Source organism: Eubalaena glacialis, chromosome 8, assembly GCF_028564815.1.
Source record: "Eubalaena glacialis isolate mEubGla1 chromosome 8, mEubGla1.1.hap2.+ XY, whole genome shotgun sequence".
In the NCBI taxonomy this organism is placed as follows: domain Eukaryota; kingdom Metazoa; phylum Chordata; class Mammalia; order Artiodactyla; family Balaenidae; genus Eubalaena; species Eubalaena glacialis.
The window spans coordinates 80,769,494-80,794,580 of record NC_083723.1 but is presented as its reverse complement, the minus strand read 5'-3'; the positions used below and the strand labels follow the sequence as shown (position 1 = coordinate 80,794,580).

The 25,087-nt window shown below is 40.6% G+C and overlaps 1 protein-coding gene across 1 annotated transcript in view; it reads left to right on the top strand.

Moving 5' to 3' along the window:
* CPVL (carboxypeptidase vitellogenic like) overlaps positions 1-25,087 on the top strand; it is a 135,952-nt gene that overhangs the window by 61,594 nt on the left and 49,271 nt on the right. The window contains exons 8-13 of the mRNA XM_061198246.1: positions 891-970; positions 6,251-6,317; positions 18,355-18,477; positions 19,151-19,282; positions 22,763-22,861; positions 24,416-24,589. Of these exons, the coding sequence (XP_061054229.1) occupies positions 891-970; positions 6,251-6,317; positions 18,355-18,477; positions 19,151-19,282; positions 22,763-22,861; positions 24,416-24,589 (675 nt within the window). The remainder of the gene's footprint in view (positions 1-890; positions 971-6,250; positions 6,318-18,354; positions 18,478-19,150; positions 19,283-22,762; positions 22,862-24,415; positions 24,590-25,087) is intronic.

Sequence of the window (25,087 nt, the reverse complement as noted above, 5' to 3'; positions counted from 1 at the left end):
CTTCTGCAGATTGGGAGTATCTTTGTCCTCTAACTAATTTCTCTAACTTCTTTTATTTCCCAGATGGTTCAAAGATAAAACAGAAAAATAGGGAGAAAAAAGTCCAACATTCTTGCCCTCCCCCATGTTTTGTCACCATCCTTTCTCCTAGTCTATAATACCATATTTAAATAAAAGTTTAATTAAATGTCCTGTTCTCTTGGGTGTTTGGAGAAAAAACAAAAGCAAAAATATTTACAACTGGTGTGTGTGGAGGGGGTGCATTCCTTATGTATATTATTGACCCAAAATAAGTAGTAGCTTCTTCTATTGATTTACAGCTCAATTGTCCATGAACTTCTAGGTATAAGGAAGTATTAGTTTAAAGCTAATCTTTATTTTGAAGCCGCTTGTCTGCTGAAGGTGAAAGGGCTTAGTGGCCATATTTCCCATAAATAAAGAAATGGGAAAAAATAACTACACACACACACAACTATCTTTTATCTCCAGCCTAAGTTCCTTCTTAGCAGGCAGAGCAGTGCACCCTCCAGGTTTCAGAGAGGAGACAACTTGGGGTCTTTCGATACTGTAGCAGGAGCCAGGAAAGGTGAATTTCTTGTTCTTAAAGCAACATCTGGCAGGGTCCCCACTGCAGGATCAGAACAGCTCAGTCACTGACTTCAGGGCAGAGCTTTGCGCTGCTATTTTGTTTGGGCTTGGAGGGGGGAAGGGGGACATAGGTGACACGCAGCATCCTCCTGTGAGGATGGCTGAGTGCATATGGGTGATGGCAAAAATCTGAAGTCAAAGTCATGGCCTTTGGAATAAGATTGATTTCCTTCCCATGTGGTATCTCTCAGCAGGACATGTGTTTCTCTGTGTTTATACCTGCTTATTTATTTCACCTTCAGGTGGGCACAGGCTTCAGTTTTACTGAACATCTCCAGGGATATGCAGTGGATGAGGATGACGTGGCACGAGACTTATACAGGTAAAAGGCCCTGACTCTTTCAGCCTGCTTCAGACCAAACGTTTTTCTGTTTCAATAGGAAAATTCTTCCAGTAGTAGAAGTATTATTGATTGGTCTTCATAGTCCATTTCCTGAAGATCTTTTAAGTATACTTCTATGTGAGGTGTGTGTGTGCACACACACGCATACGGCCTATTTTCCACTTTATTACATTATCATTGATAAGTATGAAAGTAGAGAAAGTAGCAAGAAGAACTGACATCTTAAGGCATAATTTTAATTTTGTAAACATAGCTTTTGAAAAACAGTGGAAACAGAGCAGAATTATTCAACCAAAGATGATTTTCCAACCTTTCAACTAGATGCCTGAGAGGTTTCTGCTTGCTTTCCAACATTATATTGAACTTTGCACTTGCCAGGAAACCACATCTCGGATGTTTGTTTGTTTTCTTTCCCGGGATTCCTCCTTTTGTGGCCTTCACAAAATGCAGTTTTTTACTCTTGTGTTTCTCCTTTATGCCTTTTCCAGGCTGAAAGCTCAGCTTGTTAGCGAGTCTCTTACTTTTCCCTTCATATTACAAAATTATTCTTTTACTAAAAAAAAAAAAAAAAAAATCTAAGGAAAATGTGACGCTGTAAGCCTGATCAAACAGTATACGTATAATGTCTTCCTTTCTTTTTCTTACATTCATTATAGCTATTTTTTAGTACTTGTTTTTAAAGTAAGTGACCTTTCTTATTCGGTCACTTTTTTTTCCAGTCTGTAAATTATTACTAGAGACCAAGTCCTGGATTCTTTCAGATCACTAGGGCACCGCTTTACGCATTGTAATAATTTACTAAAAGAATCCTAGTGGCCAAGAAGAGTTAACTAGCTCCTTCACCCTGCCCCCCACTTTTACCAAACACTCATTCTGCTAATTAATTACTTGGTGAGCAAACCCAACCAATCCCCAAAGTGAAAGTGAATCTAATAGGAGTCAGAGTTTTTTGATCTCTGACAAAAGCTTTCTGTTTTATTCTTCTTTCTCCCTGAGGCCAATGGCTGGGAGGGGTGGGAGAGGGGGAGAGGAAGGAAGAACTTCCGGCCTCTCTCCCGGAGATTTTTCTCTCTTCTCTGCTGCCCCAGAAAATGATATGGCTGTTGTCTGTCTTGCACACTTTCATCTGCCACATGTCCCATTATTTTAACACTTTCATTCAGTTTCTAGGCGGGCTGGATAGGACCCACACTTCTGCTTCCAGATACAATGGGTCCTGGGGGCAGATTAGCCAGATCCTGACAGGGGTCTCTCCCCTGCCCCCAGCTCACGCACCTCCTTTTTCCCGCCACAGACATAATCCTGCCGGCTGTCTTTACAAGTTTACTCAAGCGCCATGTCCTTCTCATTTAGCACTGACTGTGAGCTCTCATTTTTCAGATCGGAAACCTACTTCTCCCCCATACCCTCCTCCTACTCCAACCCTCTTTTGGCTTAAATCCAAACAACCTCAGTTGTTTAACTAGCAAACACCCTGAGGGCGGAGGGTCTGTATTAAAGAAATGCATCAGACCCTGTAAACCAGAGCCTTGCACCCTTGCCCTTCCTTTTCTGGCTCTCCTGCCCCTCCCCCAGAGATGGTCACAGCTTCCAGTTGACCCTCTGAGTGGATATTTACTGCTGACATGTGGTTCATCTCCTCTTGCAAGACATGTAAAGAGAACCTATTTCAAAGCATCCATTGTTTATAGCTGTTTTAGTTCTTTTTGCTTCAGGCTCTTAGAACTGGAAAGTAGTTAATCAAGAGTAGTGCAGAAAACTGATTTCAGCTGTTTCCTTTATGGTTTGCACTATTTGTTTCCCTTTGTGACTACAGTCTTCTCTCCAGCTGTCCAGATGGGTGTTTGGAATAAGAAGGTGGCTTTGAAACCTATAAATTGTCTACTATTGGTTTAAAGAGTAGAACATTCTTTTTCTCCCTTTGAAAACCATCTTTCTTTTTTTCTGAAAATCCAATTCCTTTTCACTATTATTAGTGCACAGCTGTAAGGAGGAGACTCCTAAAGATGTTTGACATTCACATTTAGGCTGCTTTTCTTTGTGTTTGGAAGTGAAACTTTTTCACTAACAAGATGTTTAAAAATTTTTTTTTCTATTTGGAATGTGTTTAGGACCACAGTGCCTCTCTGGTTTAGAAAAAAATATAGGGCTTCCCTGGTGGTGCAGTGGTTGAGAATCTGCCTGCCAATGCAGGGGACACGGGTTCGAGCCCTGGTCTGGGAAGATCCCACATGCCGCGGAGCAACTAGTCCCGTGAGCCACAACTACTGAGCCTGCGCGTCTGGAGCCTGTGCTCCGCAACAAGACAGGCCACAATAATGAGAGGCCCGCGCACCGCGATGAAGAGTGGCCCCCACTTGCCACAACTAGAGAAAGCCCTCGCACAGAAACGAAGACCCAACACAGCCATAAATAAATAAAATAAATAAACCCAAAGTTAAAAAAAAAAAATAAGCTGAAATATTTAAAAAAATATATATATATAAATTTCCTAAAAAATAATAAATTTCCTAACTTTGGAGTAGACCAGCTGGTGCCACTCTCCCTCTACCACTATTTTTTGATAGCCTACTATGTGCCCGACATGGTTCCTGGTGCTGCTGATACAGTAGTAAGCAAGCTCCCCAGTCCCCACTCTCCCGGCGTGCCTGAAGTTATTTTCTTAGCAGCCAAACGGAAAAGCTGCTATTCTGTTCCACGTATTGGTTTGCATGGGAGATAGTATGTATTGCTAAACAAAGCTTCATGACAGTGTGACTATGAAACAGGTTTCATATATTAAATGAGAACAATACTGCATGATGGGTGCAGGCAGAGATCATGGCCTGGCCATACTAGAAGTGGAATGAATGAATGCAGAGGATGGTTCCCCATCTGATGCAACAGAAGGAAACCACCGAGATTCTTGTTGCTGTGCTTCTTTCAGCCTGTCAGCGACTAAAGCTACACCTTGTTTGGCTTTTGTTGGTACGGAGCTTCTGCTGAGATTATTTTAACCTCAGTTCTCCTGGATGTCTTGTATTTACTATGACCCTGACTCCCCTAGAGCTGACCAAAGTCCAAGGCTGTCTTTGGATCTATAATGCGTTATCATTTACCTCTACCTTCTCTGCCCCGAGCCCATCTTCCCTTTTAAAAAAATTATCTGAGGAGTATTTTCTCCTAGTCATTCACCCTTGCAATCTGTATTTCATCCTATTGTCCTTTAATGTACCTTTCTGCCACCAGGTAGCCTTTGACTAAAATTTGACTCAAATTGACAAAGGCCTTGGCACAATGCCAGCAAGGTCGCCAAATGGAAACACCTGGAAGAGGCATGCTTTGTGTGCCATGTGGCGCTTGTGCCTGAGTAAATGCATGGAGTGCATGGCACACACACACGTGTATGTATTATGCCTTATGTATTTTGGCATTTCTACTTCTAAAATTTGCAGTTTTATGTGAGCGTGATTCTAGATATTATTTTGAAACAACCCTTCACCACGTAATGGTATAGTCCTTGATGAAAACACAGTTCAAAGAGCAAATGACATATGTACATGCAACTTACTAAATTTACCTTTTTCATTCTTCGTTCCCATTTAAGAAAGACCTACTAAGGCCTTGCTATGATTAGCCAAATTTTTGTTCATATCCTACTGTGAAATTAAATCTCTGTGATAGCTTCCTCAAGTGGGACCTTGCCTTGGAAACTTCAGCTAGATAATCCTGCTTTTTCAGGCTGGAAGCAACCTGGGAGATTATCTCCTTCAACTAAGATTGTCAGATAAAATACAGAATGCCCAGTTAAATTTGAATTTCAGATGAACAACGAATAATGTTTTAATCTACGTATGTCGCATGAAATATTTGGAACATATTTATACTGAAACATTATTTGTTGTTTATCTGAAACTCAAATTTAATTGTACATCTTTTGTTTTTATTTGCTAAGTCTAGCAGCCCTGACAATCCTCCAACAAATTCTTTAAGGAAATAAGCTTTAAGCTAATGCACAAGGCTTAGTTCAGATTTACTATATTAAAATGTCTGTTGCCATTCCAACTAGCAGGCAGAGAGAAAGACAAGCAGTTTTTAGCCTGAAGGTTGGAGAGGGAAGGCTGGAGAATAAACTCCTATTTTTATCTCAGCTCTAAAGCCAGCTCATTGCCAGCACAAACATGGACGCTATATAATGCAGCTTCCCAGATTTAGTTGCTACAAAGATTTTAGTTACTATAAATAATAAACAGAGAAATACACTGAAACTCTACAGTAGAGTTTAATGGTGGGTTTTTATGGAGCCTTTGAAAATTAAGTATTTCCGGGATCATGGTGATTGTAATGACCCAGTTTTGCCTCTGGGTGACCCTTGAACTTTCTCCTTCTCCTGGTTTTGCAGGGCCTCCTTGCCTTTCATGTTCACTGGCTGGTTTACGGCTTTTAGTCCCTCAGCAGGAAACTGGAACAGAAACCCTGCCTAGCTTCTCAGGCATTGCAATCTGGGTCAAAACATTCATAAAGCTTCTGAGTTTCACAGGTTTTTGTTTCCTTTCTGAAAGATTTTGTTCAAGTAGAGAATGATTCAATAATACACCCTTTTCTTGCTTATTATAAAATAATTTCTTGAGGCTGTTTAAATCTATTTCAGCATACCGAGGTGGCTGTTGGCATTCTTTCCTAAATGTGATTCTTTTGACCCTGGAGGCCACTGTGCATTTACTTCAATGTCTGTGACCATTTGGTGGTTTTCCCTTAGACTACAGTCATTTTACAGCTTTTCTGTTCTTTGGTTATTAAAACACTGAAATGCTGGGAGCCCCGTTAGAATATAGAAATGTTCAGGTTCCCCACAGAGAGAGGTTGGTAAGCAACTAAGGTTCCCATTACCTCACCGCAACCCGAGATTAATGGGGTCATAAGGTTTGCAGAACTAACTCCACAAATTGCTAAGTAATAGGTGAAAGCCTGTAGCACTTTGCTCAAGGGTCCCCTCAACAGGTGGGTGATCCAAGTTGGTAACGCAGGGATTTGGAAACCTTCCCAGAGTGTTGATGTTCACTTGTCTCAACTTTGAGTATCGCAAAGTAAGCCCACAAGTATTTTTCTAACCATCCACAGAGTATGGAGTGTTATGCACATGAGTCGTTGAAAAAATGCCTACAGGAACTTATAGCATAATGGTATCTTAATTCAAATGTGAAACCTATTGTCCAAGGGTGAAATTGGGTAGCATAGCATGATTCCGTGTGATTTTTATTGTTGTTCTTCTTTTTGCAGTGCACTTACTCAGTTTTTCCAGTTGTTCTCTGACTATAAAGACAATGACTTTTATGCCACTGGGGAGGTGAGTTGAAGTCATGTTTTCTTGCATGCTTCCAACATCATCAGGACTGAAATATATTGTGACACTTGTGGTTTATTCATTCAGTATGTACACACACACACATCAGTATTAATTCAGCCCATATAAAAAATTCTCCAGTTATCCCCCAAATGTCCTCCATAACGTAGTTTTAAAAATTCAATGCCCAATAAAGGTTCATATATCACAATGGGTTGTCATGTCTCAGTACCATGTCTTTGTTGGTGTTGTCATTTGTGATGATGATTATCCAGAGTCTAGACAAGGTGCCTTGTAGAATGTCCCATTTTCTGACTTTGTCTGACTCTTTTCCAATGCTTAGATTCACTGAAAACATTTGGCAAGACACTACATAGAAGTTGTTGTTTACGTTCTAGTCTATCACATCAGAAGGCATATAGCACCTTTGTTCCATTTCTGGTCACTTAGTCAAGGTGGTATCTGCCAGATCTCACCATTGAAAAGGTACCATTTTCCCTTTGAAATTAATAAATAATCTGAGACCATGTGAACATCTGTTTCCCCCCACACACACACCAAATATGTCACCAAGTAGTTTTAGCATCCACTGATGATTCCTGTCTGAATCAGTTATTATACTGGGGGTTATAAAATGGTGATTTTTCTGATCTATCTTCCTTTAGACATCATCTGGTATTCTTCTGTAGAGAACACCTTTCCCTCCTCCTCCTCTCTGATATGTACTTTAAAAATATCACTGGGGACTCATGGATTGTTAATTCTGTTTGCTGTGTTAAATTTTATTGCTATCATTATTGTTTTTGATGCTTGTATTTTCCTATATTTGGCCAATGGGAACCATTCAGGCTGGCTCCTGTGTCCTTTTGACACATTGTCCCCATTTGTCCCTGTTAGCCTTTGAGCATTTCCTTGCTCTTTGGCACAAATTAGTTATAAGTTATAGGATTATCTTGTACTTTCCCTGCCCTAGCAGGGAGTTAATTCTATTTTTTTCCAGGGTGATTATGTTACAATTTAATGAACAGTTCATTTGCATATGTTGGTTTCAATCTTAAGGTTTGCTTTTTTTCATCCTTTTAAATTTAAGGTTATTTTAAAAATGTATAGCAGCCAATATTTTGAGAACACAAAAATTCTTAGGCGCTAGGAGTACAGCTGTGAACAGAAAAATTCCCTGCATTCGTACATTCCAGAGGTGAAAGCAGTGATAATGAAAGAAATAAATATGTACCATATGGTCAGGCAGCGATATGTCTGAAAAAGATGTCATGGAAAAGATAAGCAGGGTGAGGGCTGGAGAGTGATGGAAGTGTTATTTTGGATAAGATTGTCAGAGAAAGGCTCTTCGGTAAGGAGACAATTGAGCAGAGCCCTGAGTGACGTAGTGGAGTGATCTCTGCAATATCTGTGAGAAGAGCTTTCCTGGAAGAAGGAACAGCAAATGCAAAGACTCTGAGGTAGGGACAGGCTTGGTGCACTCAAGGAAAAGCATTGAGCCACTGTAGAAGGATCTTAGATGGGAGAGGCAGGCTGATCGTGTAGGGCCCTGTTGCTCATGGCAGAGCGGTTAGACTTTATTCTAAGTGTAACGGGAAACCATTGAAGGGTTCATTGTTCCCTGAAAGAGTATTTAGAATCAAATTCAGTTCAGTTCAACACACATATATTGAGTATGTACTATGTCTGAGGCTTTGGACAAGTATTAGAAAGTCAATGATTAAGACATTAACTCTACTGTAAATCTGAGTCTAATAATAAGTACCATACAGAATGAAGAGTACAATTAGAGAAGTAGTTGTAAAGACAAGTAGTATAAGGTGAGCAAATAGCTACCTCTCAATATGGGATCCTCAGAAAAAGTCAAACAGAGGAGACAACAATTAAATTGGATTTTGAAGGATAAACATGGGTGTATTAGTCAAGGCTCTTTTGCTTGCAAGTGACAGAAACCCTATTCAAAGTGTCTTAAGTAAAACAGGGGTTTGAATTGTTGGCATCAGGCGTGGCTGGATCTGGTTGCTCAAACCTTATCAGGATTTTGTCTCATGTTCTCTCCATCTATTCACTTGGCTTTGCACTTCACTGATTTCATTCTCAGATAAGTTCTTTTCACCTGTGCCCTTGACTCTCCAACCCACTCCAGAGCTCTAGGTATAGCCTACCAGCTCAACTTCTCTTTCCCAATAATTCCACCATATACCTGAATCTCATTATCCATTTGAATCCCATGGCCATTCTAGAACTAATAACTGGGGCCAGGGGGATGGAGGAAGTGACACTCCTGTCATTTTGGTAGCAACCCTGGAAAACACCCAGTCTCCACCTCCAACAGAAGAGTGATCTGCTTAGTGTGTAATTCCTTGTCTTGCAAATAATGTGACAATGCTGTTAACCATCATGTTGAACTTCCAGCAAAGCTGCCAAATTCCGGATGAAAAATTTGACTTGTCTACTTCATGTCTGTCTGGTGGTTTCGTGCATGTAGTTTCTGAATGTGTGTAGCAAAGGACAATTTTATTTTTATATTCTCTGCTGCCAGGATGAATACTTTTAAGGAAACCTGTGCCTTCCAAGTGATGAAGGAAGATGGGAATGAGGGCAGGCAGAGCGTGGGATGGAGATGCACTTGCCAGGCAGCAGCATCTTCATAAGAACCACACAAGATACATTAAATCTGGGGGCACATCTTTTTCTAAAAGGTAGAGCACTAAATAATGCCTTGATGGTTTATTATTGGCAGAATGCTGTATTTCTCTAGTCTACTTTGTTCCACCTGGTCTTCTGTTTTAAGGCTAGGAGGCAGAATGGAGAAGTGGAAGGAATTCTGGATTAATAATCAGGAGACCTGAGGTTCATTGCTGGCTTTGCCTCTCTCTGGATGATTCCAGACAAGTTCTGTAACCTCTCTGGGCCTCTGCTTTTCATCTTACAATCAGAAGGGCTGGTTTTTAAATTAGATCACTTCCAGGGATATTTTGCTTTACTGGATACTCAACTGTAGTTACCTAGATGTACTCTTAAAGCATCTGTATACAATTGCAGTTTTAACATAATACCAACCCACCCTCCCTGTGTCCGCCACCAAAAAAAATGTTGTAATAGGTTTTTCAAGAAAGGGAAATCTTTTCTCTTGTGAACTGTTAATTTCCTGAACAAATAATGCCACTAGATTTGTAGAATTGTTCTTGGAAAACAAATGCATAAACTCAGAAATGGTTTTCTGCTTTTGATTGCAAAGGTACTGGACCTAAATATGGTCCACATTTGTGTGCTATGAATGAGGGTAGCCTGATGTTCAAAGGGGCTGGAACAGCTGTTCAGCACCCTAACTTTGGTGTAAGGGAGTCTGGAAGTTATAACAGTACCTACTGCATAGGGTTGTTTTGAGCATTTAATTAGATAATCCTCCTCAAATATTTAGCAGAGTGACTGGCTGTGGTGAGTACCCAGCATATGATGACTATTATTACCATTCATGTTGAAAAGCTGGATTAAAATGTTATGGCTCCAAAGCATATGGCCTAATGCATGAAACAGGGGCTGAGATGTTTAAAAAGCTCTGCTCACTTGTTCTTGGGGTATGGCATTGTCTCCCCTCTTATTTTGAAATCATCTTTAAAAGAAATTGTTTGCTTCATCAGAAAGTGATGGTGGAGCTTAGAAGTTTTGGATGGTAACAAAATGTGTGGGGACCGATCCAGGCCCTTTGCCCCTGCCGTGTGGACCACGCGAGGCCACAGCAAGGCATAGTGCAGACCTGCAGTTGGGGCAGCGGAGAAGGAAGAACTGCTTTGTCTCCTTCCCTTCTCTCCATTTCTGCCCAAAACACCAACTGGAATTAATTTTCTCTAAAGAGAGACAAATGTGTCTATAAATCACCCTCCTCAAGGCATGAAAAAAATGTACTTCAAAAAGAGAAGCAAGCTGCATTTAATTCATATAATTAACTTTCTTCCTAAGTGTTATCCTTTCCGAGCCAGTAACTATTAGTGAGATTGCTCTTTTTCTTGAGGTACAGACACTCTTTAGAATCCACTCAAGTGTATGTGGGCCCAGCTAAAATTTAAAGCACAACAGCCCTGGCGCTGGAAGGCAGGGAGGTGACGGTAGGGAGGGGTCTGCCCACTGTCCTCTGAGCCTGTGGCTTTCTGTCCACTCATGGGAAAGATTTAGCGTGTAGAGGCGTTTGTGCCAATGGGTGGGAGCGCTTCCAAACTGGCAGGGCATGTGGTTAAAACTGGGCATCTCCTGATCAGCGGGAGAGGCCTACTTTCCTTAGAAGCAGTTTTGCAACCGTGATTAATTCGAAGGCTGAATCTGAGGCAAAACTTTGAAGCTATTTAAAAATTAGTGAGCTTAATAGGATACTTTATCTTCATCTGCATGAGTGAAGTCCTGCTGGGCTCACGGAGTCTGATTTCTTTATTGAAATCATCATGGTCCACTGGGTTCCGGTGGCAGGCTCCCAGGAGGTGAGAGCCAGGTTTGTTTCATTTGTTTCATACAATACTAGGCACAGTGTTGAATGGATGTTATAGAGTGGCTTCACACAAGGCATTTGCCAGATAAAGTAAAAATATCAATGATATTTCTCTTTGGCTTTTTTACATCTCTTTTCATGGCTCTTCTCTCCCTGTACTGCACCCCAGGCCCTGGGAACCTCCTTTCTGCTCCCTTATTTTCCAGGGTCATCCAGTGGCCTACCTGCCACCCTTGGCCTTCCTTTCCTTGGCTGTGTTGTGCCCAGGTCCTGTGTCTCCCGTGCTTCTTCCATCCGCATCATGACTGTTCTGTTTCTCTCCCCCATTCTGACTTGTTAGCAGCTCACTGTCCGTTAGAGAGAATCTGATCCATTAAATGTACTTCCAACATACTTGTCTTTGAATAGAGGACAGAGCCTAAGCCATAGAAAGATACTTGTAATAGGGGAACTTCAAGCACTGACATACCTGTGAAGGGGTGGGAAGGGAGAACTATCCTAACTATTGGCCTATAATTGTTTTATGGAGGCCATACCTTTATCTTATTAGTCCAGGCTTGTGATCATTGAATTTGGTGATTAGAAGGATGCCTTCAAAAGTATCTAGTCCCCTTGTTTTATTTGTAGATCTTATTTGAGAGTGTTTATTGAGAGTGGATCGTATGACAGGCATGATGCTAAGCAGTGTTTCATGCATTACCTTGTTTAATCCTCACAGCTGCCTTATGAAACTGGCACTGTTATTATCATCCCCATTTTACAGTTGAGATGACTGAGGCTTAGAGAGGTCATGTAGGCTTTACAAGCTCACCCAGCCAAGATTGGAACCTAAGCAGCCAGACTCCATCACCCAAAGACTATAGTCACAGGATGGGCTAAGGATTGTAACCCCCTTCGTGAAGATGCTCTCTGGAGCCTGGCTCCTCAAAACTGCACTGTTTCCAAGACTTGCCTTTTCTCACAGAATAGATCCACTGTCTGTACAAGGGAGTCGGACATCCCTTACATATTTTGTACAGAATCTCTAAGGATTACTAACCTTATACAAACAGAAAAGAAGTTCTCTAGCTTCTTGGATATTTCTGTCTTTTGATCATAACGTTTTATGGAGTAAATGGAAGTTTCAAGTGATATAAAGGCTTGAAGTCCTTGGAATGTAATTATTTCTCAAAGCTTGGAACTTGCTGAATATTACTAGATGACATTCGAGCTGCTTTAACTCTTGAGCTCATGACAGATGTCTATTTTCAGTTCTGTTCCTCTGACTTGCCAATATTTTCTTTTAGAATTGAAAACGGATTTGTGACTATTTAATGAATTTAATATTAGAAAAGTCAAGGTTTAAGCTGCAACCTGGAGAATTGAACAGGGGCATATGGAAATGTTTGCAAATTGGGCCTCAGGCTTTTGGATAGCATATCTAAGTCAAATCAACACATATTTGCTGATTCTTTAGTTACGTGGAAAAGAATATGAGTAAATCAGACGTCAATATAAGCTTTGTCTGAAGTGAGCTACTATGCTGGACCAAGTGGCATGGCGACACGAATAGTACCCAATTGGATGAGATGTCTAGGCTGGGGACCAGAAATGCTAAATTATATCTATTACGCAGCTTCAACCTTCTGAGTTCTATCTATAGTGAGCAAGTGAAGGACTCAGTTTGTTGACTGTGGCCTAGTATATTCACACTCTCTATTTAAAAGTCAAATTAACTGTAATCTCTAAACCAAAGGGTTTATTCATCTGTTCAAGTCACCTGGCTTCAAGCTGGGTATGAATTTCTCCAAAACTGGCACTGAAGTTAGAGTTGGGGGGAGGTGAGGTACATCCTTTTCACCTATGTTTGTCACTGATGGAATTAATTTTTAAAGAAGCATCATCTCAAAATGAAATAAGAACATATTTGGAAGGCAGTACATACTTTTGCATAAATTTATGTGACTAAAAGTTGGATACAGATCAAAATGTTTTTCTCATATGTGTATTCCTGTAGATTCTACATTTCTTTTTAAGCTCATAGTCAAGAGAAATAGATGTTTAGATAAAGTCATATTCTCGTTAGAAGCCTTTTTTTTTTAAATCACAGCAGTGTGGTCTTGAAATTAGATGACACATGGTCTAGCAATGTCTAGGAAGTTGTAGAGATTACCACAATACCAAAGCTCCAGTTTTCTCCATTCATTAATTTTCTGAACTGACCGTGTTAAGGCCACACCTCTTCTCTCCTCAGAAGAAATAATGGTGCTAAGTGAAGTAAGATTCTACCCCAAGGCTAGATGAAGTCAGGGTCACCCTAGCTTAATCCTGTCCTCTTGGCTGCTGTGTCCTGTGTGACTCCGTTAAACTTAGGCTTTTCACCAAGTTTTGTAGTTTTCAATGTGTGTATAAAATTCTCTTCAAGGCACATTCCCCTATTCACTCTGATCACCCCTGTACATGGGGCTGGTTCCACCATAGTCTGTGTTTGGGGACAGCTAGAAGACATGACACCAATGTGACTCTCTCCAGAAGGGCAGCCCACCTGGTTTCCTCCCGGAAGACATGGAAGAGTTCTCACCAGCCCCGAAGTGAACTCTTCAGAGACATTCATTCTAGCTGGAGTGGCTGGGGGTTTGGGGGCAGAGCAGGGAAACGGATGTAGAATGACCCTGACCATCCTTGACATGCCATTGCCGAGGATGACAACTCCCTTTTTCCACTTCCAGGCAGAGGTGAGGAGCTAGGGCCAGTGAATAGTGACACTTGGTAACCAGGTTCAAAGGCCATTGCTCATTATCACTGATAAAGGTTCTGCAAGTTTTACCATAAAAGGTATACTTAGAAGCAAGTCAGAGAATGAATATAGCTGCATCTACTTTTTTTTTTAAACTAAACTTCAGTAAGAAATGCAGACAACTAAGAGTAGCTTAAACAATAGTAACTGCTAACATATGTGAAATTTCTGTAAGAGGACATTGTTTCCATTATAATATTATTCTCTGACACGATTTTGTTTCTTCTGGAGGAGCTGATTGAAGCTTGATTTTCGATATGAATTTTTTGACTCCCTTAAAAGTAACCGGGTGGCAGGGGTACAGTAAGTCGGCTATGAATGTTGTTGAAACATGTAAGAAGGGAGAGATTCAGATGGAATACACAATTACAAGTTTCTTTAAGTCCAATTTCATTTTGCTTTTACACATCTGGATAATTAACCAAGTATTACATTCTCTCTAGACTATTTTTACAAGTACAATATGCTCCTAACGTGATTTCCATTAGGCTGTTCCAAACATCATTTAAGAACACAGAAAGATTGCAAACCAAAATTCAAAAACACTATTCAACTCTGATGGTGAGACCTTTTTTCTCTCACGGGGGAAATAAAAGTTCGAGAGCTGAATTCTGAGATCGTTCTGATGTCAGAGGAAAACTGGAGGTTTACTGCTTCTTTAAGCTCCAAATACAAGCACATACAAACATACCCTAATGGCTGTGGCCCTTCTTGTCAGAGGTGAGCTCAAAATGTTGTCACCGTGGGGCAAAGGAACCATACAAAAATAGTGTTGGAAATTGCGCTTCTTTAAATATTGGAAAGGAATAATTACTAAGGGCAAACTAAAATCCTGATGTGTTGATTGCTAATCTAGTTTGAATTATTATGTTAGTTAAATATATTTGTCTGACTAAGTTCCTCATTTGAAGGTCACTGCTGAATTCTAAAATAGTATGTGTTCAAATAGTTTCTGGCCACACTTTTCCTCTTTCCTTTTATAATTGCTTTGATGCTGTTCAGAGCTTTTTTGAGGCCAGTGTCTGATCTGAGGGTAGAAGGTTAGTGTTAGTTCACAGACTTCAGGAGCTTCGTTGGCCAGCTGCTGCCCACATTGGTGAACCCCAGCCAGAGATCAGAGAAACCACAGGGCTAATAGTTGTGGTTGTCATTGCTTTAGTTGTTGTTATGGGCAGAACTCAGAACAAAAGAAACAAGAGTTCATAAAATTACAGGATCACAATTATAAGTCCTAAGGGCCATAGAGTCCATTTCTGATCCATCAGACAACCACACCTAACTTCTCCCCCCAGAGTCTGGCATTCTATTCTATTTAAAACATATCCGGAAAAGGGAAAACTGGGTAAAATCAAACATACTTGATTTATTGTCTGGTTGTCTTTTAAAGTGCTCCTGGTGGTCAGAGAATCATTAAATCGAGAAACAAATGGTTCAGGAAGAATAAACAAATCTGATCTTGAAGAAAAAAGAAAAAAAGAAATGTGTCTCAACAAGGAGAGTGAAAATAATTGAAATTTCATTGTAATGTTTCGGAGTCTGTTTTCCATAAAATAATCCTATAATTGTCTACTGTGTGACAGCCTGAGTCGCTCAACCAGTGGAATGATTAATGAAAACAGCAGTGAAGGATTTGTCACACTGACACAGGGCAAGGAAGTGTGTGATAGTCATTAGAAAGCAAAAACCAAGGTAAACATCATCACTGTTAGGTTAGCAGATGTAGACTGAACATTAAGGAATCTGTTTTGGATGTGGTTATAGAACTACCCATCTCACTGTCTCATTTTCCTAAATGGTCCGCTTAGCAAGTGTGCAGTGGATAAATCCAAGGGTGGGTCCCAGGTTGGGGGACCGGAGATCCATAGTCTATCCAGGACCCTTGACTGAAATGTGATTTAATATGAGAAATGGGAAGCGTGGAGGCAGCCAAGCCCAGATAGAATTCCAGGTGAGTATGTGAAACACACAGACCTTTGTTTTCATCATTTTAAAATATAGAAAGATAATGTTAACTTTACATTGGCTCAAGTTAAAGTAGGTGAAATAATCTGTTCATGGTGGATGCTCAGATTGAGTGGGTGTTCCTTTTTAATCTCCTGCCTGAATCCCGGATACATATGATGGTCGCAGGGGGGAAGGTGCCATAAAAATGTGACTGTTTTAGCCTAAGTTTGTCATCACTACCTATAAAGTACATACCCTTCTATCTCTGAAAAAGTCAAGGGAGGTGTTTTGTGGCTAGGTCTTATAAACAAGACAACTTGAGTGACAGCATCACTGGAAGGTGTACTTTTTTAGCATTTGTACGAATTTCCAATAGAGAAAACATGTTTAGAAATAATGTCAGATGAGTCATTCATTTATCAACTATGTTTTTATGTACGTACTATGTGCTGGCTATTGTACACATTGTGGAAATAATAAGCCATGAAATGGTAGACTTTGCCTTATCACATTTGAGTCAAGTTTTCCATAATGTATTTTTAAAAGATATTGTGATCTTTACAAGTTTTGTGCTTTATTCATTTTCGTGTCTACTCAAGTATCTGTTATGATACCTTTGACAGAAGAGTTGCCCAATAAACCATCATTGAATGAAGATTATATAATACATCTGTACCAGTGAAATGATTAGTCAAGAAAATTTGCTTTTTTGGTCAATTTACAGAAATTTTACTTGATAAATGTTCACGTACTGTCCCTAAAAGGAGAATATAGCAAAGTTATACAACAAACCAAATTTCAGACATGGAAGCTAAAAAGTACTCATGAGTATGAATGGATAAGCTGCTTTGATTTAATACTTTGCCTAAATAATTCTTATTGCACAAGAGGAGTGCATCAGTGAAGGGATCTTGTGTGAGTTATGTAAATTAAGTTCTTCCATCATAATTTGGAAGGGGTTTAGTATTTGGAGTAGGTCAGACCACGTTTAATTCTGACTCTATCACTTAACCTCTCTGAGCCCCAATGTCCTTACGTTGAAATGGGAATAATGATAACTGCAGCATATGATTATGGCATGGAAAAAATGAGAGCTCTCCAGAATTCCCAGTCTTTGAACTTCAGGGCCCTGGAGAGCCTTGGACATATTGTGAAAGTTCTGCAGATCCATATGTACCCACATAATGCATCTAGTCTATCTAGAATATATGTGCATTGCTGTTTTTCAAATGCATGTAGGCTAATTCAGGATTCATTCATTGAGCAGCTGTTTATTGAACACTAACAAACAGCATCAGGTACAGGGGATACACTAATAAACAAAACAGACAGATACCCCTGTGTCTGTGGATCTTCTATTCTAGTGTGGGTAGGGGAATAACAATACACAAGGCAATAAGTAAAAGTTTGTTGGAGAGTGATAAATATTAAGATGGAAAAGGAGAGAAGGGGAATAAAAAATATCAAAAGAGGGGTGTTAAAATTTTTGATAGGGAGGCCATGGAGGGCAACCCTCAGAAAGCCTCACTGAAGGAAGTGAGGGAGTTAACCATATGGATATCTGGGGAAGAACATTCCAGGGACAGAAAGAGCTAATGCAAGGGAAGGAACAGTACAGATCACAATTATGATTTGGTCTGAGAGAGGCTGGAGAGGAATGAGCAAGAGGATAGTAGGGGATAATGTGAGTGAAGTGACCAGATCATGTCAGCCCTGATGCCCCAGAAAAAGCACTTCACTTTTGCTTTGAGAGAGATGGGAAGTCATTAGAGGGTTTGAGCAGAGGAGTGGCATGATCTAATTTAACAGACCACTGTCTTGAAATTAGACTGGATGAGGGTAAGAGCAAAAGCAGAGGCCCATTGAGGAGGCTGCTGCAAGAATCCAGGCGAGAGATGACGGTACCTGGAGCAAGGTGATAAAGGGGGGTGTGCAAAGACGCAGGATTCCAGATGTGTTTTGATAGAATAGGTAGAGTTGATGAGATTCACTAATGGACTTTTGCGAGGTGTGAGTGAAAGAGATAAACAGTGGCACCAGGATTTTTGGCCTGAGCAGTTAGAAGAACAGAGTTTACATTAATGGAAACGGAGGCTGCAAGGAGGGCTTGGAGATTGGAGCTTCGTTTTGAACATAGGAAGTTTAATATTAGACATACAAGTGGAGATGTCAGGAAGGCAACTTTTTAATGGAAGAAACACAGAACTATTTTTAAATATTGCTGAACTAATAGTGGCTCTTTTCAGCATAATATAAAAGCAGAATTATCATGTTTGTATAGGCAAACTGTTTTGAAATTGAAAAAAGAGCCTTGTACTGGAAAAGGTTGGAAACAGAAGTAAGTTCAAGTGACCATTTTAGTGGCCAATAAATATTATTTATCCTTTTCCTCTTCCTTTAATACATGTTGATTTCAAATTTTGGCATCATTGTACAGATTTTGAAATCTTAATTTTGGCCTTGGGATTTTTTTTTTTTTTAATAAAGCTTGCAATGGAACGTTCTGGTAAGGAAAACCCTAAGGGTGGCAGAATTGTGTTCACTGGTGTCCATGTTATTTCTTTTGGAAGGAAATTAGAGTGTTCACTTAGGACATGTTCACTTATTATTTTTTTGCGCTCCTAACCTGTGACCTGCATGTCACTTCATGCTATTTGGGATGACAAAAGAAGGAAGGGACAGAGCTCTGTGCTATTGTCAAATTTGCAATGTAAGGTTAAGAAATACATGTGTCTTGTGGAAATACTGATTGTTTTATTGTGATTTTAATTTGCATAAACACCTCATTTTAGTAGCATTGATTTGTGATGGTTCATTTTAACGTCTACCCTTCTCAGTCTTACGCGGGGAAATACGTGCCAGCCATCGCCCACTACATCCACATGCTCAACCCCGTGATGACCGTGAAGATCAACCTGAAGGGAATTGCTCTTGGAGACGCGTATTCTGATCCCGAGTCAGTAGGTGGCTCTTTTTTCCTTTCCATTTTGTTCCTTAAGGAGATTAAATACCCTTTAATCAGATGGAGGCTCCTCTTACCCTACAGACCTAACTTCATAAAGGGAAATACTGTTGCTCAGTTGACTTTCTAATGATTTAAATCTTCTAATTTTTACCAAATGTTTTACAGTGTCAACTTACTATATGTGAGCCTACGTTGGCTGTGAGTGCAAGTGTCAGTGTGTTTATGTACGAGTGTGTGCACCTGTGCTTGGTGTGTTTGTGTGTATTTTGTGTACATGTGTGTTGTATGAGTGTTTGTGTGGTTATGTGGTGTGTGTTTGTGTATGTTTTATGTATATGTGTTTGTGTGGTGTATTTGTGTGTTATACACGAATTGTGTGTGTGCTGTTTGTGTATGTGTGTGGTGTGTGTTTGTGTATGTGTGTTTGTGTGTATGTGTGTGTCGTGTGTATGCCTTATGTATGTGTGTGTTTGTGTGGTGTATTTTGTGCTGTGTATGCATTGTGTGTGTTGTACATGTATGTTTGTGCGGGGTGTGTGTGTATATGTGTGTGTGTTGTCCTGCTCCGCTAATTGAGAAGTTACAAAGGGTTATTTCACAAGCAGATGGGCTTCCCTCACGTCCCTCTCTCTCCATGTAGCATCTGTGTTTGCTTCTTTTCTCCTCAGATCATACAGGGCTATGCACCATTCCTGTTCCAAATTGGCTTGTTGGATGAGAAGCAGAGAAAGTACTTGCAGAAGCAGTGCAATGAGTGCGTGAAATACATCCAGGAAGAGAAGTGGTCTCAGGCCTTTGAAGTGAGTTCTGGGGCCTGCGCTGCCCTGGCGCAATGAGCACCATCTGAAAAGGTCCCGGAAGCACTGCGGTGCCTGGCCTGGCTCTTTGTTGTTAGCAAAGGTGTTTCCGTGGTGCTGTCCCGAGATCAGGAGGCGAGACAGTGGGCTCGTAAGGAAGAAAAGAACCATCTGGGTTTCTTTGAATTTACTTTGACCATATTTTAAACCTGAGATCACCTCGGGGTGTTTATCTAACTGTGTCTTTCATTAACTGTTTTGATTTCTTGAAATGCTGTGTAGGCCCTCAAGGCATCCCTACCATAAAGAAATCAGAAGAAAGGCAACCTGGAAAGTGGTTGCATATGCTTCCACATGTGCTCGAAACCCTTCAGAGGGTAATATCCACACACAGGGCTCCAGCTGGGGAAGTGGCCACAGTGTAACAAATGTCACATGTTCCTGTGTGTCAGGAACAAAGAGTATAAAGGGTGGTCGCTTGAAACTTTTACAAAGAGCCATTGGCATTTGTAAATATCGTCACATCGCTCTCCTAAAATTAAATTTGAGGATCAAGTAACATGGTTATATTCTTCAACCTTTTTTTCTTTGGTTGTTTAAAATGTAAGACTATACTAAATATTAGGATGCAGGAGGGTCTTGTTTGTTGCTCGTTTGTTTTTTGGCCAGTGCAGACAAAGATCATGTGTAAGCAATCTTCCTTGGGGGTTTTTGTCACCTTTGCCATAGAGCCGGTGTGTTTGACACATTAGTAAATGAGGTGAGGACTGAATTTTGAGACCTTTAATCTTGTTACTGGGAGCACAGCCTGTCACAGTTTACCTAACAGCATTGTTATTATTAAGGCTGAGGCCTGGTATTAATAGTCTTTTAGGCGCTGTAGGTCAGCTGGTTCAGATCAAAACAGGAGACATACAAACCTATGGAGAAGGGTGGGGTAACAAAGTTGTGCTCCATTTTACAAATAGGGTGCCAGGGCAGTGACTGCCCTTGTTGTGAATTCTGACAGCAGCAAGCTGTGTAAATAGGAGAACTCAGGAAGTCCCGAGCCACCCCTACAGCATCCTGGCGGGCTCCCCTTTCTGTGCCAGGACACTTGATGTGGCTGCAGAGCGTAGATTCAGAATTTCTTGTGCAATTGTGAACGCGAAGGAAAGAAGAAGGATCTTATCAGGGACAGGTTGGGTCATTCTTCAACTTGCAATCACAGTATTTTCAAGACTGGTTTTAGACTATCTGCTGTGGTAGGCAGAAAGGGTAAAAAGGACGAAACGTTTAGAATTTAGAATTAATAGGAAATTTTACATTGCATGAGACCCATCTGCAAGTGAGACATTTGATGTGTTTCTGAAGAAGCATATGTCAAGAGCAAGCATAAGCGGTGTCAAGAGCAAGAATATTTGATAGGGGCTTCCCTGGTGGCGCAGTGGTTGAGAATCCGCCTGCCAATGCAGGGGACACGGGTTCAAGCCCTGGTCTGGGAGAATCCCACATGCCGCGGAGCAACTAAGCCCGTGAGCCACAACTACTGAGCCTGCGCGTCTGGAGCCTGTGCTCCGCAACAAGAGAGGCCGCGATAGTGAGAGGCCCGCGCACCGCGATGAAGAGTGGCCCCCGTTTGCCACAACTAGAAAAAAGCCCTCGCACAGAAACGAGGACCCAGCGCAGCCAAAAATAAATAAATAAATTTGAAAAAAAAAAAAGAATATTTGATAGACTCAAAGGGATAAAGAAAGCAGAAAGATGTCTGTGGTGCGTGATCCAGCAGCCTAAGCGTCCACAGGATTAGTGACACTGTTGAAAAGTTCAGATATTGTGTATATTCAGAGATGATGAGAAGATGGCCCATGAGGACTCTCCCAAACCAGATTCATCAAAAAATAGAGAAACCCCCCCACCCCCGCCCAAAAAAAAACTCCTGAAGGTATGCAATGTCTCTGTGACCACTGGCCCAAAATCTTGAGTGATAAATGAAAAGACTTTTACTTTTTCACAGGAAATAGATGAAATGATACTTAGGAAAGTAATCAAGTAGTGGTAAAATGTGTTTCACGTTATGCAATACAAGACTCCAAGAAATTCTGAAACCCAAGAGAATACAAATGTCAAAATCTCAAGCCTAAATAATAAAGCCTTTTTGATGTTCTGATTCCTTAAAATGATTTAGTTAATAAAAGAGCGGTAAGTCGGAGCTGGAGGGAACTTGAGGGATCAGCTTCTCTCCCGACACACACCCCTGGCATTCGCCTTCCCATTCTTTGAATAGGACACTGCCTCAGTGTCACTTTCAAGCATTACTCTTGTCATCATTTCTGGTGACTGAAGTCTCCACATGGATGATCTTTTTAATACTTGGTCCCTCAGTTTCTTAGTCTCCTCTCATTTAGTGATCTTGTTCTCTTTACCTTAGCTGCTCATTCCCATTACCCCCTGCAAGAAAGCCAGCAATCACTCCACAATCTCAGATTCAACAGATTCAAACGTCTTCCCCCAACTGCCGCCTCCCATCCTCCCAGCTCACTTCTCTGAATATGCCAACTTGAATTACAGTCCTGCAACCCCATTGTCTTTCAGTCCATGGATCCTACTACCTCTTCATGGTCCCCTACCCCTGCAAGTCTTAATTTCTCTAATTACCCAACATAAACCCAAGCTCAGTCATCACATACATTCCCGACCTACGCCCCACTTTGCACCTCCTCCAACTCCTTTGGCCAAACCACAATCCTGGCTAGATGGCCCTCTCTACCACTCCATGCCTGCCTTTGTGCAGCTCAACATGAGAAAAGCACACAGCCGTGTCGACTGCTCTCACCTTCAGCTGATGACCGGGTTTTCAATGCCAGCAGTCCAAAGATAACTTCCACCAGTTCCAAGCACCTGGGTGTATGTCCATATCCTCTGCCCTGTCTCCTCGTACATGGGTGAGTGGTCAATGATCATGTTATGGTAACCCTTCCCCACAAGACTCACTCCCGCAGTCGGGGCCTTTGGGCTCACTGTTTCCTCTACTTGGAAAGTTCTTTTCCTAGATGTCTGTCGGGCTTGCTTCCTCCCTTTCAACAGGTCTTTACTCAAATGCCACCTTCTGAGTGAGACCCGTTTCCTCCTCTCTGCAGTGTCCCCCACACCCACCACCCAGGCACACATAACCCCACAGGCACCCATGGCACTTCCTACTCCCCTTCTCCTTGTTAGTTTTCTCCTTAGCCCTTATTACTCTCTAATACACTGCGTATTTTACCTATGAATGCGTGTTTATTGTACCCTCTAGAATATAAGCTCTATGAGGGAGCATTTTTGGCCTGCCTTGTTCACTGCTGTTTCCCCAATGCCTTGGACAGTGTCTATAGCGCAGAGAAGATGTGTGGGAAGCGGTTGTTGAATGAAACAGTTATTGAATAAATGAAATGACAAATGCCTGTACATTTTTACCCACGCTGATGTTTTCCTCCTTTCTTTCTCCCCTCTCTCCCAACCTAGTTACTGGATAAACTACTAGATGGTGACTTAATAAGCGAGCCTTCCTACTTCCAGAATGTTACAGGATGTTCTAATTACTACAACCTTTTACAGTGCACGGTAATGACAACAATTTAAAAAACCATAATAGTGTTTGCTTAAAACTTTTGGCAAAACCAAACTTCCTCCGATTTAGGAAATAGGAGAGCTGACTTTACACTAGACAAACATGTCCAAACTGTATTGCATTATTTGGTCTACTAATCTACAGGATTTTTTACCCTGCCAATGTTGTATACATTATAATCTGGCCATTGAGAGTGTGTGATATTCCAGATAACTCAAAAAAAATCTCCGATTAACACAATTTCCCCCCACTAGAGCTTGTTATACAGAAGTTCTTTTGTGAAGGAGAGAGGCCAGGATTGCAGTTCTGGGTATCAGGTCCCAGAGCTCCAATCCTGTAGTGAGTTTCTTGAAAATGCCCACATTATTTGTTCTGTACTTAAGACAGCTTGGATAACCCAAACTGCCAAAGCCTTTATGAAAATATTTGCTTTGTCTTACTTTTAACTTAAGATGTTTCATGCATTTAGTACGGCCCTCACTTCAAGCCCTCTGGAATATTTCTCAAAGTATTCGGATAGTTTCTTTCATAAAAGTGGGCCAAAATTTGATGTCTTTTGGGTAGAATTAATCAAATAAGATACAGGGAGCCAGAGTGGGGATTTGGATTTGTATAACCATGTCTAGTGGATATGACAATACATTCTGTTTTTTAAAATTGCCTTACTTATGAACTATTTTGTAAATAAAATATAAAGCTAATTTCAATGGAATTTGCCAACCCTGTGGTTTTGGATTTAGATTCTACCAAGAGAAAAACATATGCTAGGCAAGAAAGAAGCAAAATTTGTGATTAAATTTTTTCTTTACAAAGAAAATGTATTCACAGCACAAAATATTGATGATTCACAAAATTGTTGATTTCAAACTTTTTTTTATCCTTTGTAACTTTTTAAAAACAGCATTTACTCCTTTTTTTTTTTTTTCTTTTAGCGTAATGAATCTTACAGAGACTTTTATGCAGTATTTTTAAAAAATAAGGCTCATGGACAACTTCTCTTTTGTCTTATGTCCTTCATAAGGTATCATCTGTTCTTACACTTGATATATTTTCCCCCTTAAATTATGGTCAGCTGATTATTTTGTGTGTGTGGTTTTAATAAACGGCAGAACATGAAAAAGAAATCCTCAGCTTTTAATCCACCACATCACCTTCCTGGCCCCATGTGGTCCATTTCACCTTCTTTCCGGAGAGCCTCCAACAAGGAGCAAATTGATTTTGATAATCTCGCCTCTTCATTTTTCCTATCTTTGCCTTGAATGGGGTTTTTAATTGGAGTTACAGATCACAAAAGTTTCGTTGTTACAAAAAGGAAAATCCAGCATTTGCAAATTGGATACTGGCTCCAAGAGTATCAGATCATCCAGATTTGCTTGGTAAAATTTGAATTTCCCCAAACCCCCAAGTTAAGATATTCAGGGTAGAGACCAGTTAATAGTGGTGTCACATCTTGTTCATTGTGATATATGTTAGGAGAAATTTGAAGCTTTCCCCAGAGTGCTGTTCCCACCACCCACTCGTTTTCCCTAATATTTTTCTGATGCCAGGAACCTGAGGACCAAAGTTACTACAGGAAATTTTTGTCCCTCCCACAAGTGAGACAAGCCATCCACGTGGGAAACCAGACTTTTAGTGATGGATCCAAAGTTGAAAAGTACTTGCGAGAAGATACAGTAAAGTCAGTGAAACCATGGTTAACTGAAATCATGAATAATTATAAGGTAAGAGACTTAACTTTAGTTACTGTCTATTTTAGGAACTTTTCAGATCACCCAAAGCAGAAGTGACCTTCTTTTACTCTTAATTTGACTCCTGCCATTTTTTACTTTTATGATATCTTACAAATGTAAGTAACAACTGCTGCATTGTTTGATTTCTTTGAATTAAAAGTTTTATTTTTTCCTTCTAATTAAATCACTTTCCCCCGAAAGTTCCTAAAAATGAAATTCTCTTTGGCACATGACACCTCTTGTCATTTCTTGAAAATAGAAGGGGAGCAGAGCCGAGAAGATGACTGGCCTTGTGTAAGCCAATTTTCCCTTATTGTTTGCTTTATTATGTTAATCCCAATGAAGTCAGGGATAAAGGAAATCAACTGGTTATTCCAAAAATGCTTTTGGTTTGATAATTGCATTCATTCACGTTGCTCAACCACAGTTTCCTCAGGGCCAGCTTTAAGCCAAACGTTGTGCTAGTCTGTCAGGTTGAAGCGTTGAATG